Source organism: Xiphophorus couchianus, chromosome 20 (assembly GCF_001444195.1).
Source record: "Xiphophorus couchianus chromosome 20, X_couchianus-1.0, whole genome shotgun sequence".
NCBI classification, from domain to species: domain Eukaryota; kingdom Metazoa; phylum Chordata; class Actinopteri; order Cyprinodontiformes; family Poeciliidae; genus Xiphophorus; species Xiphophorus couchianus.
Window position 1 is genome coordinate 20,899,848 of NC_040247.1, and position 18,664 is coordinate 20,918,511.

The window sequence follows — 18,664 nt, forward strand, 5'->3', positions numbered from 1 at the left end:
AACTGAAATGGCAGACGTCATGTCTACTAGTTTTTCATCACCTTTCCACCAGTTTTTCACATCTAGAGACAGAAGTGTTTACTTACAAAGATGTGTAAAATTGTTTTCACGCACACATAGAGCGTCTGTGAACATCAATCTCCAAGTCCTGAACCAAATTTTATTTAGAGCTGCATGCTGACTGGACCATTCTAATCCATAAACATGGTTTTATTTAAACCATTCTGTTAGCTTCATGGTTATTGTCCATAAATAACCATAATTAACAATAATCATTGTTAAATTCCCTCTCATTTTTGTCTTTAATTTATGTCTATCACGTGTGGAATTGTGTGTATCGCATATGATACACATGTGGAATTGTATATGTTTCTACATTGAAAAATTCAGAATCCACATGTATTTATGTGCTTTTTCATGTGACTCGCATCATTCATAAATGAAAATTTGTTTGCAGCACACAAATTGTGTGAACCCAAGTGAAATTCACGGTCTTTTTCTGTAAGGAAAGTCTTTTGCAGCCTCTATCTGGGTTTCTTCCTGGATTGCCTAGTTTTTCAACACTGACCCACTTCCCCGTCTCTTCCGAAGAAAAACATCCCAACAACATGATGCTGCCACTGCTATCTTTCATGGTGGGGATGATGTGTTCAAGCTGTTTTGTAGTGTCAGTTTTCCAATTCGCATAGTGTTTTGCACATGTTGGTCAAAAAGCTCAGTTTTGACCAGGTTTAGCTTAGATTTTTTAAACTAATAGCACTTCTGTCAACTCCTCCTTCATCTCGAAGCTTTGTTTATTGTTTTTTTTAACCTAATTCTATTTCTCCACAATTTCATTCCTGACCTGTCTGCTGTATTCTCTGGTCTTCATGAAGCTGTTTTTTTCCAGTAAGGTTCTCTACCAAACCTCTGAGGCCTTCACAGAGCAGCTGCATTTACTTTAACTATTTAATTACTCACAGGTGGGCTATACTGCTAAATAGGCCACTTCAAAAAGGCAATTTGCTGCACTCAATTGAGGGGCATCAGAGTAAAGGATAATGAATACAAATGTACAAGACACGTTTAAAATCTTTAGCAACAATGTTAAAAACCATGTGACCTTTTCTTTCTACTTTATTAACTGTTAATTTGTGTTGGTCTGGGACCTAAAATTCAAGTAAAATGAATTATTTTGCAATACAAAAATGAAAAAATGAAGGACGTCTCTACATCTGCCAGCTTAATGTGAATATCTTTGATCTGGTTTGTTTTTATTTTAAATTCTGACATCATGTAATTCTTTACACAGTTATTAATATTGCATCGACTGCAGTAACCTTAAGCCTAATAGAAATATTCTTAGCACAAGCAGTCCTACTCTGTTACAATGTTTGACTTCCATTCATCCTGCTGCTTTGTTGCAGTTTCTTCTCATCAGATGTTGATCTCTTTATCTCAGAGCCTGGAAATAGCTTCATTTCAAAAGCGTTCCCACACTCGGCTGCAGGCTGTGAGATTTCTCTTCTGACGACAAACTGCGCTAATGAACCCTGTTGACTTTTCTGACATTTAAATAGCAGCACATGTTCTCATGCTGCGACCAGGGAAGGGAAAAATCCTTGGCATTTTCTGCCCAGAATATATGGCAAAACACACAGGAGATAGAGGAGCAAAGAAGGGGAAGCCATGAGAGGAAGAGGAGGGTGAAAGTAGGCGAGGAGTAATCATCTAAAATCGTTAGAGCTGATGGGAGCGGCCTGCCTGACTCTGTCAAACGGTGACCCACTGGCCCCTGCCCTTCGCTGCTTTTATTGATTTGGAACGAGGAGTGCTTGTGTTTCTGTGACTCATTACACAAAATATGCCATGGCTGAAATTGTTGTCCTATTTCTTTTTATGCGTTCGTGTATTCTCTCTGGCTAAATGTTTGCTTCAGATGTCTGTTTCTGTTCCCTCTGTGCTTTCCTGTCGTTGACCTTTGCCTCCGCTGCCCCCATCTCCTTTCCTCCCTCTATGAATGAACAAAGAGAACCCATTATTTTGCATTCTTTTCTTTTTCCATGACAAGAAGGACAGCAGATCACAAATGCTTGTTTGACAGAGTGATCTTCACTCTGCCGGGTGTATTCTTTTATCATCTTTTAAATCAGATATAGTGGCTAATGGGACAGAAATCTAAAATGTTTATAATTTATGATGAGCATAAACTGCTGTATAAGTGTAGTAAATACACTCCTAGAAAGAAGGAACCTTTGTTTTATGAAATACAACCTTTGTTGTGAGCTGGTGACAAGGCGATTGTTAAAATAGTAACAATTTAATCCAATTGTTCAATCATACTTGCACCTTTTGGCTGTATTGTATGTGCTTTAATTTGCCACCTTTTCTCAGGAGGGCAGAACTTCATTAACTTCCTGCTAAGCTTGTTTCTGTATGAAAGTGTTTGTGTGGGAAGTTACTTCAGATACATTTATGGATGTTATGGACTATTGACTCTGCAGATAACTAAGATAATAAAAATGAATTTATCTAAATCCATTTCAGAATCAGTGTTTGTGGTTCTAATATAAGAAATTCCGAGAGGTTTGAAGATGCTTGCTTTGTGCTGATCCTTTTGTTACTGTGAAATCCCTCTCATTGATTAAAACTAAATCCACAGGGTTTTAGGTTCACTTTTCATACTTTCAAGTTATGTATGTGTTAGTAACTGTGAATAGTTTTGAATAAAGATGATCAAATAATTAAAAAATGTATTTATATTTGTGTCCAGGAACGTCCATAAAACAAAGGAATTTAATTTCCAGAAATTCTTCACTTTCTGGTGAACAGATCTTTCCTTGAGTCATTTCTTCCTTCCTTGAACATGAAGAATTGTGGGACTTTTATATGAAAACTTGGTTGTGACACTGTCTCCTATGGCACATAAATAACTTTCTTTGCAGTTCTCTGTATTTCCAGGGATTCTGAAACCAAAACTACTTTTCATTAAATTACACTCCGTTCAGAAATTACTTGGAGTTGTTGACACTGTGAAGATACGTGTATATGCAAACAGACTTTATTTTATGAGGGTTTCTATTCTTATCACTTCTTAATTATTCAATGTTTGCATTTTGAGTTGGCATCAAACGAATTTAAATATCTGAGTGTCGTTCAGACAAAGGAGAAACAGCCACCTCTATGGAGCAGATGAGTCTCCCAGTGTGAGAGCTGCCCTGCTTCATCTATTTTTCATCTGTCTCTCCCTCTCAGTCTCTCTTGGCTTCCTTTTTTTTTCTTTCTCCATTCTAACTCTCCCTCTTACCCCATCGTTTACTGTCATGTTCGCCCAATTATATCACAGTGATGGCTCCCCTCACGATTTCAGTTGTTTTCCCTTTGGTTCCTCCCATTTTTCTCTGCAAGAACTGCCCCGTAGTTGCTACAATCATTTTCAGTTTGGACTAAAAAAGAAATACAGTCATTCTAGTTGTTTAAGTTTTCTTGTTTTCCAGATTTTTTTTAGACTAGATCAACGATGACAGCTTACACTTTTTTGTCAGTTGGAAGCACAGGACACTTTGTTACTGTGCCTCGCCTTGTAATTCTTTCTCAGCCTCTGATTAGAGCATAACCGTACGAATGAGGCTTATGGCACTTTATTTTTGTTCCTGTTACTGACTTATTATACTAACTTTATTCTGGCTCCCTGTATAGACACATCTATAAGCGGAGACGCGCATTTTAAAACCAAAGAAGAAGTAAATGGGGAGCAATTGCTTTAAATAAATGTGGATTAATTTATCTACTTTATCCTCTACAATGCTGATCAGCAGAGTTTCAACTTTCAAAAAATAGAAACTTATGCCATTTTGCAACTCCAGCACTGTCCATCTAGCCCTACTTATTTCAACACCAGCTCTTCAGTCCTACCCTGACCTAATTCAAACAGAAGTCTGCATCTCAGCACAGCGCAGCTCAGCTCAGCATGGCATACCTTGTAGATCTTAGAATACAAACATACACAGACGCACACATAAATGTGCCCACTGCATGGCCCACTTATGCACCCCCATCTGCTCATGGCAGTAGGCTGCCTCTAACAGTTTTTAGAGCACTCTTTAGTTTGTCATATATGTATCTTCCCACAGTTTTCCACAGTTGATATATTCCAGCATTGCCAAAATGACCCCACATTTCAAGCTGTCTAAACGTAAAGCGACAGAGCCCTAATTTCAAAGTGTTAAATTACAAAGACAAATTTCTTAAGTCATATTTGATACATATAACATTTTTATAGCTGAAGGTAACAAAGCTACCTGATTGTGCTATAAAATGATACTATATTCCTGGAAAAACATAATACTGCCCCTTTAACTCTTTAAATGCTTGGGATTTCTTGTGAGCTACCTGCTTACGTCTTGTAGATATAAATGTCAAAATTGAGTCTTTGATGCCCTTTGTCATGCAACTGTTGAAGGTATTTCCAATTTAACACACTTGTAGCAAATATTTAGGTAATTAGTCGGATCCTATTGAGCTTGATTGCATTTTGCAGAGGCAATTCAGCCATTTGATTTTAGTGTGTTGGACCAGAGACACGTGTAAAAAGTTGGTGGATTGATTACTATTAGTATTTTTTTATTTATTTTATTATTTTTGTTAGTTATTGTATTTAAAAAAATTTCTTTTGTGATTGACAATCAGTAATCAATACCGATTGACTAAATGATGACTAGGTCAATTAATGTCTGCATTGATTATAACCTTATTTTAATCCTGAGAAATACACAGAATATTCAAACTAGCTGGTTTGCTCCAGACAAAACAAGCCCATATTATTTTAAATTACTGCGGTTATAAAAACACCGGGAGAATTTGATGAACGAGGAATAAAGTTACTGTGAAGTTGTAGAAAACAGTGAAACTACCACCCTGTTCCTTCTTGTAACCAGAAAATTGACTAATGATTCCAACTAATACCACAAACTCAACATTTAAAAGGAAACAGTGTCCACACTCCAAAACAAACTCAAATCTATGTTCAAACAACCTTATAAAAACTTTGTTACAGAACCTGCATTTGTTGTTTTACAAGTCTTACGATGTTATTACAGTATGTAGAGCATTTAGTTTACAATAGTTTACTTTTACTATTAATATTCAGTTTGGACATAGTCAAGTTTTTTCACTCTTTCAATTCTAAGGTTTTATATTTAACATGTTTTAAAAGATAATCTGGTATGTATTGGTTTGTTTTATGAGGGAAATACACCTGATTTTAATTACAAAATAATGCTATGGTACACATTATTATTATTTATAAAGGCTAGGCAAAAATAAACAGTTGGCATAAAACTAAGTAGAACCTTCACTGCCTCCACAGAAAGTAAAGAGGAAGAAGCGGCATGATGCTAATCAAATGCAGTCCAGCAGCTGGTCATCACCACATGGGAGTTCCTCTAGAAAAACAGAAGTTTTTAATCAGTTTGCAAGTCTGCAGCATACAGATGTGTGACATAGTGTTCTTTGTTCATACCTTCTTTGTTCATACCTTACAAGAAGAAGTTCTGTATTCAGTTCAGCCAGATTTCAGTTCACTGATAAGTTCACACTTATAAGTTTGTGAACTTATGAGTTCACAAACGGTTTAGCACCGTTGCTGACAGATTCATATACATTCTTTAAATACATGAGCTACTTGTCCACAAGATGGTCGGACTGAAGACTTCAGAACTGGAGTTTTTCCATATATTTTTGCTTCAACTTCCTTCTGAAAGCAGCAAATTGAAGCTTAAAGCAAAAATATAAACATTGGCATAAATTACCAGGGTGGGTCCACACACGCACGCATTAGAAACTAAGTGGGGGCCTCTTGGGAAACTGGGGAGGTTTTTTCCCATCGAAATGTCTAAAGTTTACTCTTAAGCTATCTAGTGTTAATCTTTCATTCATCCCCAAAAAGAGTGGCTTTAAATTACATCAAAGTGAGTTTGGTTCCTATGATGTTTCACATTTTTAAAAAACAGTAATGTTTTTTTTTTTTTTTAAAGTTCTCAAAAATGTGAGCTCCACTCATGAACACTTTTATGTTCTTGCAAAAGACCGGCAGTAACTCTACAGACCTAACTTAGCTTGTCAGGCGGTAAAATTTATAAATATTGACTTTTTCAACAGTATGATTTTCGTGGAAAGTAAGTAGAAGGGAGTTCATCCTCATTTTGCTAAGTTTATTTATATACAGTAGCATATAGCAACAGGAATGAGTTGATTCAAGTCTTTAACTTTGCAGCAATTCCTCATACAAAGCATGTGAAAAAAGAGCTTTAGAGAATACAAAAATAAAATGTTTTTGAATAAACTGCAAAAATTTACAGCAGTGTCCTTTAGATGGATGAGAGCAGAGTGTTTCGCTATAGTACATTGTGGATAAAAATTAGCATATCAGCACAAACACTATACAACAGCTGTGAAGCAAGGTGATATGAGGCTGATGCAATATTTGCTTTACAAGAACACTACCTAGACTCCTTGCATATTGTGACTCATTTGCACTAAAAATAATTCAGACTCAAATGTATGGCCCTTTTCCCCAACAGCTTGGAGGTCATGAAGTAGAACTAAAGTAAATTTACAGTAAAATGAATGAGAAGTTGAAAAAAACAAGGAGTCTACTAGTGTGACTTTGCTTAATTTTTCTAGTTTTTTCTGTTATGCACATTAAAATTATATTTTAAATAAATGTTTAAATGTGTACCCCGCCTCCTGCCCTTGACCATACAAGGAAAGTTAAGATAGAAGATGGATGGAGGGATAAATAAAGCACGAATTAACTTTAAAAAGACAAAAATACACTTAGGACACTGGAATATTGTGGCTGTATGAATTCTGTATTAAAAGCACTAAAAGAAGATGAGCTTTTAAAAGCGATGGCTGAGATTTACTTTTAGCTTTCTATCATCCTGATCAGCTGATCTTTGCGCACTGAAGAAACGTAAGACTGAAGGAGGTCACACAGAGAAGCTAGGACAGTCACACAAGTCGGCATAGGTATTTTGAAATCTATTGTCTGATGTAAAATAATTGTATTCCAGCTAGAGTGGCAGCATTTTGAACTAACTTTAGATGTAGTTGTAAGGCAGGTATAGTTTACATTGGTAAGATAACGCACGTTCATATATTTTTGGAGTATTTGGATTGTCTGACTGAGGACAACTGACAGTGTGCAGCAACAGAAAAACAGATGGCGACATTTCTCTCTTTTTATAAGCTTTATAAATTCTGCTGTTTGTAAATATTTGCTGTTGCGAAAAACACAGCAGTTAAGTAAAGAGTAAAGTAGCATCACTCTTTTCTAAGGTGACCATGAATTGAAACCAAAGTTGTCAAATTACAAGACATGTTTGTTAACTAGTGGACCAACTGCAATTAGTATAAAAGTGTATATAATGTATTTTGTAACATACAATACCCCAATCTAATAATTTTTATCAGTTTGGGCTATTTTACATCTTCATGTTTAGAAGGGATACAAAGCAAGATGGTCTTTTTATGTTTCAGGGCCAGTTTCACAGTTGGGTTTCTCTCAGCTCTGATTGGACCAGATGGTCCTTCCCTATGTCTCTCTGACCTTTCCACAGTTACTATTTGTCATCTGTTTACATATCTCTTTGACCAACTTCTCAGCAGCGCAGAATGCACAATTCATGCTGTCTGATAAACATGGCTTTTATAGAAAAATAAGAACACTAGGTTACAATTTTTTTAAAGAGTCCTCTCAAAATGCATCAAAACCAGAGGAATGCCTCCTTGTTTGTTTAGCGTTATCTCTGGAAAAGTGATGCTATTGGCACTCGCACCTGAAGCAGATGGCCACAACAGACTTCCTACTGGCTTTTGATTAAGGGAAAAGATGCAAAGAGGATGATGACAAGAACAAGTTAAATGTGAAACTCAATGGGTAGCAAAGTTCCTCAGATTTTTGTTGCTAATCTAAATTATAATAAAAGCACAGCATTTCTCATTGGATTAATGTTTCGTATTTTTATTTATAACCCAAACTTTTATATTCATTTTGGCCTTTTGCCTTAGTTTGCATATAGTGGTATCTTCAAAAAGTGCATTACTGAAAAAAAAAAAAATACACTGAAAAGTAAAGCAGGTTGAATTACTGCATTATTTTTTACATTTTAATTTTAAAAAAACTGAGCGAGCATGCTGCTTTTTGCAGTAATGGCAGAATATTATTTTTTCTACATCCTAAAGTTGTATAAGACTCTACACATGTGGATATTCCCATCTTGTGAGCTTAAGCCTGTGCGTGAAGTATTTGCACGCTGGATTTCTCAGAATACGCGCAATTGTTTGGATTGTGGCAAGTGTGTTTTTACTGAGGATTTAGTGGCTATTAGTTGTGCTGTGTGTGTATGTGTTTGGGTGACTGTGTGTGTATCCTCTTCCTGGACACACGTCCCATGGTGCTTAGAGGAATGTCCTGTTTGGAGCTGGGGTAGCTCAGTAAACACTGTTGTTTACTTTACAATTTAGCTGCAGTCACAACTGGGATTATACTCCCAGCAAACTCACAACAATCATTTACACCGATATCCAGTTGCAACCTTAATATATACATATTACATTTAGAAAACAGAAATTATTTTTGTTATTCTAGCTGACCTCACAGGAAAGGTTTATAGTATTGCTTGAAGTCAGAGAAAGATAAAATATATTTTTGCACTTTGCATTTAAATATCCAGTTTCATTGGTGCTACAGATTTTACAAGACTTTATTTTATTTTTTTCTCAGAATACGTTTGTCCCATCTCTCTATTCTTGCTGTACAGACTCATTGTAATCTTTCTGGACATCAGTTTTGTTGACAACTAAGTCTGTGCAACATCTGCTACACTCCCTTTCTGAAGATTATCCGCTTCTTTCCCTTTTTGTTGCTCAGAGCTAAAGTATTCAGCAGTGTAGTTTCATAATGTAGTTTCTAGCAATGTTTCCTAAACCTGGTCCCCTGAGCACATTGTTGTGCATGCTTTATATATTTCCTTGCACCTAGTTGGTAGGTTTAAAACCTCGACAAAAGTGATGGGAAAAGTAGATTCATTCCCATGAAACATAGGACAGTGAGGCCTGAGGACAAGGTTTAGGTGACACTGGGATGCAGGACAGCAGACAGATAGTTTATAAGGATTTGTCATTAAAGTTTTCTCTTGTGAATAGCTCATATCAGTATTTTCATCAGACATTACTTATGATGAACACATATAGTACACCCTTTCCAAATAGCATTATGGCCACCAACTTAAGGAGAACTGTTGTATGTGGCACCAAAATCTTACCAGTAACTCTTGTAAAACTTATAGGCTGTGAGCAAGTGCCCACATGGATCTGACTTTTTGTGCAAAATATCCCATAGGTGCTAAATTGGATTGGAATCTGATTTGGAGACTAAGTCAAGACCTTGGTGCTCCTGAAGTTGTTGGAAATAGATCTGGAAATAGATTTCCAGTGAAATTGTGTACATGGTCTTCAGCAATGTTTATGTAGTAGGTGTCAAGTAATATCCACACAGATGGCAGGACCAGAGTCTCCCATCAAAATATTACCCAAACAGTCTCCTGCTTCCCATAGAGTATCTTGGTGATGTGTTCCACAACTAACCAATGCACATCCTACAGGCTATCCATGATGTAAAAAAAAAAAAAACCCACAATTAACCAGAACAGGCTACTTTTCGCCATTGGTCTCTGGCCCAATTTTGAGGCTTCCAGGCTTATTGTTGACACATTAATTAGTTGTGGACAACTGATTAGCATCCTGACTGGGCTGAGGCTATGCAACTTGCATAACAAACTGCAATGCACAGTGTATTCTGACACCTTTCTAATAGTCATTAGCTTCTTTAGCAATTTGAGCTACAGCAGCTCAGCTGTTCCATCAGACCACACGGGTCAGCGATTTCTTCCCGTATGCATTTTGAACTTTGGATGACCCTTAATAGATGCTGACCTGTGCAGACATGGAATAGTCTTTAGTAGATTCATTTCTGGAGATATTGCCTCCCTGTCAATTACCCATCACATCTTGTCAAACACACTAAAAAAAGCTTACCAAAGCTGTGACTTACACCAACTTTGAAGAGAAAATGTTGACTTGTTGCCTCATGTATTGCACTCACAAATAGTTGCAGTAATGAAGAGGTTTCAGTACTTTTTGCTCTTTTAGTAATCACAATGTTGTGTCTTATATTTTATTAATTTACACTGTCATATGAGAAATATTGATGGAAAATAAAATAAATATTTTTCTGAGTAACTTATAGCACCTTGAATTTATCTGTTAATCGGTTTCTATATCAAGATAAAAAAGAGCACTTCTTGGTATTTCTTGACATAAAAATATAAAAAATCTATTAAGAAAATTAAATGTGTCCAAAGTACAAGACGTTACACCATGTCTGTTGCCAAGGTAACATCAAAATCCAATGTCTTGATACAGCCAAGATTGTTTTATCCAGAGAATAGAAAAATATCTGAGTTTTAAGTTTTTTAGTTTGCTATCTGTCCAGGTAGCAAATTGTCCAGAGTGAAAAGAGACATGGTATATGCAAAGAGGTGACAGAAATCAATATTATTTGACTTGTGTTTCAGTGGATCCCCCAGTCAACAAGAGTGTATTCATAACAAGGGACTTGTTTGCATGCCCTGCAAACAAGTCTGCAGGACAAGACTTGTTTTAAGTGAAGCCTCACAGCACATATGGGGTTTTATTCTGACTTTGTAACTTTCTTCATCAAGGACCAAAAATGCAACCATCATCAATAAGTTGTTAAATATTTAAGAACTTATATGTGAAAATTTATAGAAATTCAGGATGGATATATGTTGAATGTTTAAATTATTATTAAAATCAGATGTCTGACATCTGAAATGATTTCATGATGGAATAGAGGACTAGAAATATGAAACAATTAAATAAATACTAAAATAAATATGCATGCTCTTAAATTTCAGAGGAGTTATGCATTTACCTATGCATATATTTATCAGATTGAGACATTTAAATAAATATTTACACTTTATTTAAATGATCACACAATTTTTTTTAATTATATGATTTGTGTTTTAGATTGACACTTTTGCTGTCAATATTTCTCCAACAATACTAAGAAAGTTTCGTCTGACCTTTGCTGACATACAAACCATATTACAGTTTAATGATGTCACATTAAACATCTGGTGACATTTAATAGCTGTGGTGTTGTGTTCAAGTGCTCAATGTATAGATCCCAGTATTCAAATGTTCTTCTACCAACTGTTTCTGTGTAAGATTATGTAAATATACTTTGAGGATCACCCGTTCTCTGTAATTTTTAATTTGAACTTTGTCAGAAAACATCCCAGTTTCTGCTGAGTTCGTTTGTGTTGAATTAGTCCGTCGTCGATGTTCCCACTCAGCCTTCTTCTTTTCTGCTGCAACTCAAATAGCACAGTTAAATACAGATGGATGTGAATATGCATTGTGTGGCTTTTGTCAGTAAGTGAAAGCAGAAGTACTGCACTAAAATAAAGTGTTCAGTATAATGTTGTGACAGGAAGTCAGTATTGGAATGTTGTCCTGTTGTTCTGATCTTGATGAGATACGTTTGTTGTCTGTTTATACAGGCCATAATGACAAATCAACATGTTTAATTGATGTTTCTTTCTCTAATCTGTAAGAAAGACCTCAGCATCACACAAAGTTTTAAAAGTACTTCAAGTTAAACAATTATAGTTTTAAAAATAACAAGAACTTAACTTGGAGAGGCTAGTAATTACTTCTCAGGTCAAAGGGTGTCTGTACCAGAGTTGGATCCTTCCTCAGCTTTTTGGTCTGACTATATAGCTGCATGGAAAATGTCAACCAAGTCATCCAGAAGCTACTGAGGAATTTGTAGCTCTGACAGCATCCTCTACCCAGCTGGATTTTTCTAGAGCCAATGGCCTTTTTGTGGCAGTGAGATAGTTACTAGATGACCAAGAAGTTGTGACCAAGAAGCTTCATTCCCTGGATAATTGTCTAACAGAACATGGCATTATCTTAATTTTCAGCGTTCTGGATCTAGACTTCTGTGATAATATTGTGTTGCAGAACTGGTTTCAAAATGTTTCTTAAGGACTGTAAGTTAAATGTAATGCTTGCTGTAAAGTTTTTTCTAAGGCTTATATATGCAGACATTTATTTTGATCGACACAAACATCTTCCAGAGTTGAGTAAGAGCTTTGTTTAGCACTAAGGATAGGAAGAGTAGGGGAACAGAGGAAGATGTATTTTAAATCTCTGGTAGTTTGGTTTTGACTGTATATTTTTACCTTTATTGTTTCAACATTTCTGATATATTGGGCTCAGTTTAATATTTAACTCCAGTAAATTGAAGCTAAAGTGCTCTCTCACTGAATCAGATTTATGCAAAATAGGGAAAATGTAAACAGTATTTTTTCCTGTACAAATTTGATAAGTTTTAAAATCTTTGTCAACTTTAGAGGCAGTTTCAAGTCATCCGGAGTTTCTCGGAGTTGTGTTGTTTTTATACAGAGGAGGCTGTTATTTTTAGTACACTGTGTAGGTCAGATGGTTTCTCTTTCTGGTGACAGTTGTGTGTTGCTGTGCAGTCCTTCCTGGTCTGCAAATGATAATGTATCTGTAAACTGACTGACAGGAGGCCTGTGGTTCCCCTCGGCCCACACGTACATTTTTAGCTGTGGATGCGTCACTTTATTTTTGCGTTGTTACTGCAGTTTTAGACTTTCCCTCAAGCTAAGCAAGAAGACAGGTTTTACTAAAATGGTAACTTGTCAGAGCATGGTGATAGTACTGGCAGGTCTATGTGGCTAGATTAATATGCTGAGCTAATGAAGGGCTTTAACATGGATCCCAGCTGATTTAGTTGGAGACAATGGATTAACAAAAAAAAATGCATAATTCTGCTACACATTACTATTTAAAAAAAATATATCAAAAACAGTAGTTGTCTGTAGGGAATGTTGTCTTGATAATTTCTTGAACTCCTCAGTCTACCAAAGTAGTCTTGAGTCCAACATAAGATTATCTATCAGATAGCTTGATGAAACGAGTCAAAGGTTTTAAAATTGTGCAAATATTTCTCCACATCGAGGTGAGTTATTAATAGTAATACAGAAAAACAGTTTTTGCACACTCAGGATTACATTTAAATAGGTTTAGGGCCTGATAAAAACCACATCATTCTTAAAATGTCCATGTGAAATTTCAGAACTGAAAAAAAGTGTACCTTGTTTTTTTATTTTATATTTATTATTATTTTTACCACCACTGTGCTCAGATTAGTGTTTTAGAATCAGAGCATTATGATTTACTTATTTCAGATAGACCATGCTGATAATTTCAAGCAGGCTGACACCCGTTCTTATTTGTCACGTGAATTTCTTTATTTATTACAATTAGCTTTTACCTATAATGTTTTTCCAAAACTGCTAAATTGAGTTGGTAAATTGCACTGATAATATATTGTTGTTTTTTCATTTTTTTTGACAAAACAAATGTTTTTTTTGTGGACATTTTTCATTATTTCATCTCTATAAAACAATGGACATTTACTATTATTATAATCTTCTATCTAAACAATTATAACCTCCACAGTTATACATCTATACACACAAACAGCTGACACTGTGTCATTGTGTCTGGGAGCCTCTAATGCAGCTCAGGAGCAATTTAAGTTCTTATGTTTGCTTTACCCTAACCCTCAACATCCTTTTCATACAGCCCCTTGTTTCTGTTGTACTACTAATCCCACTAATGTGGGTGGATGCACCCAGTTGCAGGCCAGGATTTTAACCAGTTATGTCACTCCTGACATTTTTAAGTCAGAAATATCTGGGCATTAGATTTCAGAAGAATTGTTTGGCTTCAGGGTTAAAGATTCAAAGGAAAATGATAAAGATCTTAAGTGCTTTCTGTTTTATATCTGATTATTTATTTGTTTGTTAGTTGGAAGAGAGAATTACTGTGGATAAAATGCAAAGAAATGTTATTTGGGCTATTCTCAACGGCATCTAATTAAGGAGTTACAGTATAGTACAGTATATAAGTGGAATTGAGTGAAATGAATTAACTGGAAAGATATATTGAGTGAGTCATACAATCCACACATACGCCTTCATATTTAGATAATATACTCATCCAAGTGTTTTATTGGTTATCATGTGAGTCAGAGATAAAAAACCCCAGCGTTCAATACTGGTGCTTCCAAATCATCCCACTAGTTTACAGGCTCGACTGGACTTGAGTCAGCATCTTAGAGGCTTTAGGAGGAGACTGAAGTTAAAAATAAATCACAGTCTGGCATCAGTAGAGCAAGAAATTAACCAGCACTTTGTTTTTCATCTTGTCTTTTATTTATCCACTCCATACCATAAAGAACCCAATCTGAACCCTGGAGAATGATGAGAGATGACAGACTGACCTTTGTGTTTGTGTTTCAGGGGAGCATTCTCCGAGGTGGTCTTGGCTGAGGAGAAGAAGACGCAGAGATTGGTGGCTATTAAGTGTATTCCCAAGAAAGCATTAGAAGGCAAGGAAAACAGCATTGAGAATGAAATCGCAGTTCTGCATAAGTAAGTGAAATATTATCCTTTAAAATCATCCTCTGATAAACATCTACACCTAAAATAAAGTGGTCTAAAGGTATTCCAAGTTATGATTTTTCACTAAATGTTCTTAAAGGGGAGTATTATGCAAAACCGACTTTTCTGAACTTTATTTCATGGGGTGATGTTATTCCTTCATCAGTTCCCAGTTGAGCTTCCACCCTACAGAGCATTCCTCCTCTCTCCCATGCAGCTCCACCAGACTAGTGGCTGCAGTAATTAGCAAACACCTGGTGGAACTGCCCGTCTGCTGAGCTTATCAAATAAACTGCAACACTCCTGGAGAATTGTAGTTTGGAGAAGCATTGTTGTGACGACAGAGACAGAGGCCAATTTCAAGGCGTAAGATACAGCTATGATGCGGTTATGAAGTCAAATTTATTTTAAGTTGCATTTAACCGAAGGTAACATACTTACTTGATTCTGACATAAAATGACACTATGTGCTTGGAAAATACATAATGCCTCCCCTTTAAAGATTTAGACTTAAATTATGGTGCTACACAACATGCATCCACCTAAAATGTAATTAAAACATTTTTTTTTTCGGGGCGTGCTGTGGTGGCGCAGTGTGTTAGCACGCCCCACGTTTGGAGGCCTTAGTCCTCGACGCGGACGTCGCGGGTTCGACTCCCGGTCCCGACAACCTTTGCCACATGTCTTCCCCCCTCTCCTCGCCAAAAACTCTTCGGAGAAAAAACCCCCATATTTTTTCAAATTTACCTTCCTTAAATATTACAAATTATGCAACAAGAAGCCTTATGCTTTAGAGAAAACCACCTGCAAAATGTTTTTCCTCCCACATCTTTCATACCTAAAGAAGCAAGCAATTTTTTTTTTACATTAAAACCAAGGAAGTGACACAAACTTCCTAATTGTGAAGGGTTTTTCTTCTGCTGTGCTCTTTTTACATATGGGGAAATACAGGTCACAGTAAAAATGGCTGATCTACACAGGTCCCTGGTTATTTTTAGAGGCCTTGTTGCCTAGGTTACAGGAGAAACACAGTATACAGTTATGATTCCCTCTGAGGTGAGAACTGTGGAATGAGAGTGGTGGGGGTCAGCTAGCAGCTCACATACAACTGTGACAAATTAAATAAAACCGAGGTAAACACGGCTTGAGAGTCATGTTTGGCTCCGTGGGATGTTCATATTGACTCGTCCAAAGGCTTCATTACTCATGTTAATAGTTTATGTCCCCATATCTCACAGAGTGGGGGGTAGGGTAGGTGTATGTTTGCTGGTGTCATCACATCATAGCTGAGCATGTAGCTCCTGCTGAAGAGGAGGGAGGAGTCGCAGAAGACCAAACCAGAACTGAAACAGACTCTGCTTTGCATCATAACTCTTTTAGAGTTCAAAGACGTTGCTTCATGAATATAAATAGCCTACACATTTCAATCAATTCACTCCTCTTTTACTACAACCCCTGGCAAAAAGTATGGACTCACCAGTCTTGGATGAGCACTCATTCAGACATTTCATGCTGTAAAACAAACTCAGATCAAAAACATGATACAATATTAAGGTCGTTCCAAAGTGCAACTTGTTGGCCTTCAGGAACACTCAAAGAAATGAAGAGAAACTATTGTGGGAGTCAGTGAATGATACTTTAATTGACCAAGCACAGGGAAATAAATATGGAATCACTCAGGTCTGAGGAAAAAAGTGTGGAATCACTCAAATTGGAGGTAGAAAAAAAAGGACACACCCAGTCTATTTCCTTTCCCTAAATGGACACCTGCCCCAGATTAGATGTGCCCGTTAGTGTGCAGTTCAAAACACCTGCAGTCATGACACCTTGGAGGGCTGCTGGACGAAGTGGAGTGGTGAGAACCATGGCTCCAACAAGAGAAATGTCCCTTGAAACAAAAGAGAGGATTGTGAAACTTCTTGAGGAAGGTAACCCTTCACGCATGGTTGCTAAAGATGTGGGCTGTTCACAGTCAGCTGTATCCAAGATATGGACCAAATACAAACAGCATGGAATGGTTGTCAAAGCCAAGCGTACTGGTAGACCAAGAAAGACATCAAAGCGTCAAGACAAACAACTTAAGGCCATTTGTCTTGAAAACCGAAAAAGTACAACTAAACAGATGAAGCATAAATGGGAGGAAGTTGGAGTCAATGTATGTGACCGAACCGTAAGAAATCGCCTAAAGGAGATGGGATTTCAATACAGGGAAGCTAAACGAAAACCAGCATTGACACCTAAACATAAAAGAACGAGACTCCAATGGGCTAAGGAGAGGCAATCATGGACTGTGGATGACTGGATGAAAGTTGTCTTCAGTGATGAGTCAAGAATCTGCATTGGACAAGGTGATGATGCTGGAACTTTTGTTTGGTGCCGTTCCAGTGAGATTTATGAAGAGGCCTGCCTGAAGAAAACAACCAAATTTCCACAGTCCTTGATGATATGGGGCTGCATGTCAGGCAAAGGCACTGGGGAGATGACTGTGGTTAATTCTTCTATCAATGCACAAGTTTACATTGACATTTTGGACAGTTTTCTCATCCCTTCAATTGAACAGATGTTTGGTGATGATGAAATAATTTTCCAAGATGACAATGCATCGTGCCATCGGGCAAAAACAGTGAAGGCATTCCTTGAAGAAAGACACATTCAGTCGATGTCATGGCCTGCAAATAGTCCAGATCTCAACCCAATTGAAAACCTGTGGTGGAGATTGAAAAAAATGGTCCACAAGAAGGGTCCAACCAGCAAAGCTGATCTGGCAACTGCTATCAAAGAGAGTTGGCACCAAATTGATGCAGAATACTGTTTGTCACTCATCAAGTCCATGCCTCACAGACTGAAAGCTGTTATAAAAGCCAAAGGTGGTGCAACTAAATACTAGTGATGTATGTTGAATGGTCTTTTGTTTATGCGTTTTTCATGATTCCATACTTTTTTCCTCAGACCTGAGTGATTCCATATTTATTTCCCTGTGCTTGGTCAATTAAAGTATCATTCACTGACTCCCACAATAGTTTCTCTTCATTTCTTTGAGTGTTCCTGAAGGCCAACAAGTTGCACTTTGGAACGACCTTAATATTGTATCATGTTTTTGATCTGAGTTTGTTTTACAGCATGAAATGTCTGAATGAGTGCTCATCCAAGACTGGTGAGTCCATACTTTTTGCCAGGGGTTGTACATACTGTATATTTTGTGACATGGAAATATGATTTTCTGTCTAAATTATGAAATCATCAGACTGAATTATGTCCTGAAGGTTTTTCTGTCCAGGTTGGTAGGAATTGCAGCATACGTTATAAATGAGAGAAGCATATGTACAGAGTCTCATCTACCGTTCTTCAAAGTGAACTCTACCCCGCATCACAGCTTCATTATTGACCAGACAGCTTGCCTTTGTGAAAACTTCACAGTTTTAGCTGAACGTCTGAAGGCCAACAGTCAGGAAGACAAGCATTTCTGAAATTGTTCAATTTTACAGTTTTCTTCACCATTAAGAATTACGTTTGGCATTCTTTAAGAAGAAAAACATTACTTTATATATCTGCTCTTTAAAATAGATACGGATTCATTTATAATGTAAAGATGGCTTCAGAAAACCCCCAACCATCACACTACTGCTATTATGCTTGACTGTCACTTATTTAACTGGGCACAACTCTTCCAAACAGTTCCACTTTTGTCTTTTTTTTTCTAAAGGTTTTTGGGATGATTAAAAAGTTTCTTTGGCAAATGTGAGACAAATCTTCATGTTCTGTTTAGTCAGCACTGGATTCTGCCTAGAAAAAAATGCTGTTTTCATTCAATCTTTCTTTTTGCTGATTTATGAACACTTAACTGAGGAAAGTGAAATTCACAGTCATTTATGTGTTCTTGGATTTTTCGTCGCATCGTGGATGAATCCTAGATGGATTATTGGAGTAATTTCGATAGGCCAGCCACTCACCACTGTTGATTTTTCAATTAGTGGTTAATGGCTTTCACTGTGGTTCACTGGAGTCCAAAAGCCTTTAAAATGACCTGTTAACACCAGGCTGATTCATGTCAG

At 36.8% G+C, this 18,664-nt stretch overlaps 1 protein-coding gene across 2 annotated transcripts in view; it reads left to right on the forward strand.

Annotated features, from left to right (window-relative positions):
• The window catches only part of camk1b (calcium/calmodulin-dependent protein kinase Ib), a 44,369-nt gene that overhangs the window by 16,181 nt on the left and 9,524 nt on the right, over positions 1–18,664 (forward strand). For both annotated transcript variants that reach the window (XM_028002905.1, XM_028002906.1), the window contains one exon: positions 14,472–14,603. In XM_028002905.1, coding sequence (XP_027858706.1) covers positions 14,472–14,603 — 132 coding nt within the window. The remainder of the gene's footprint in view (positions 1–14,471; positions 14,604–18,664) is intronic.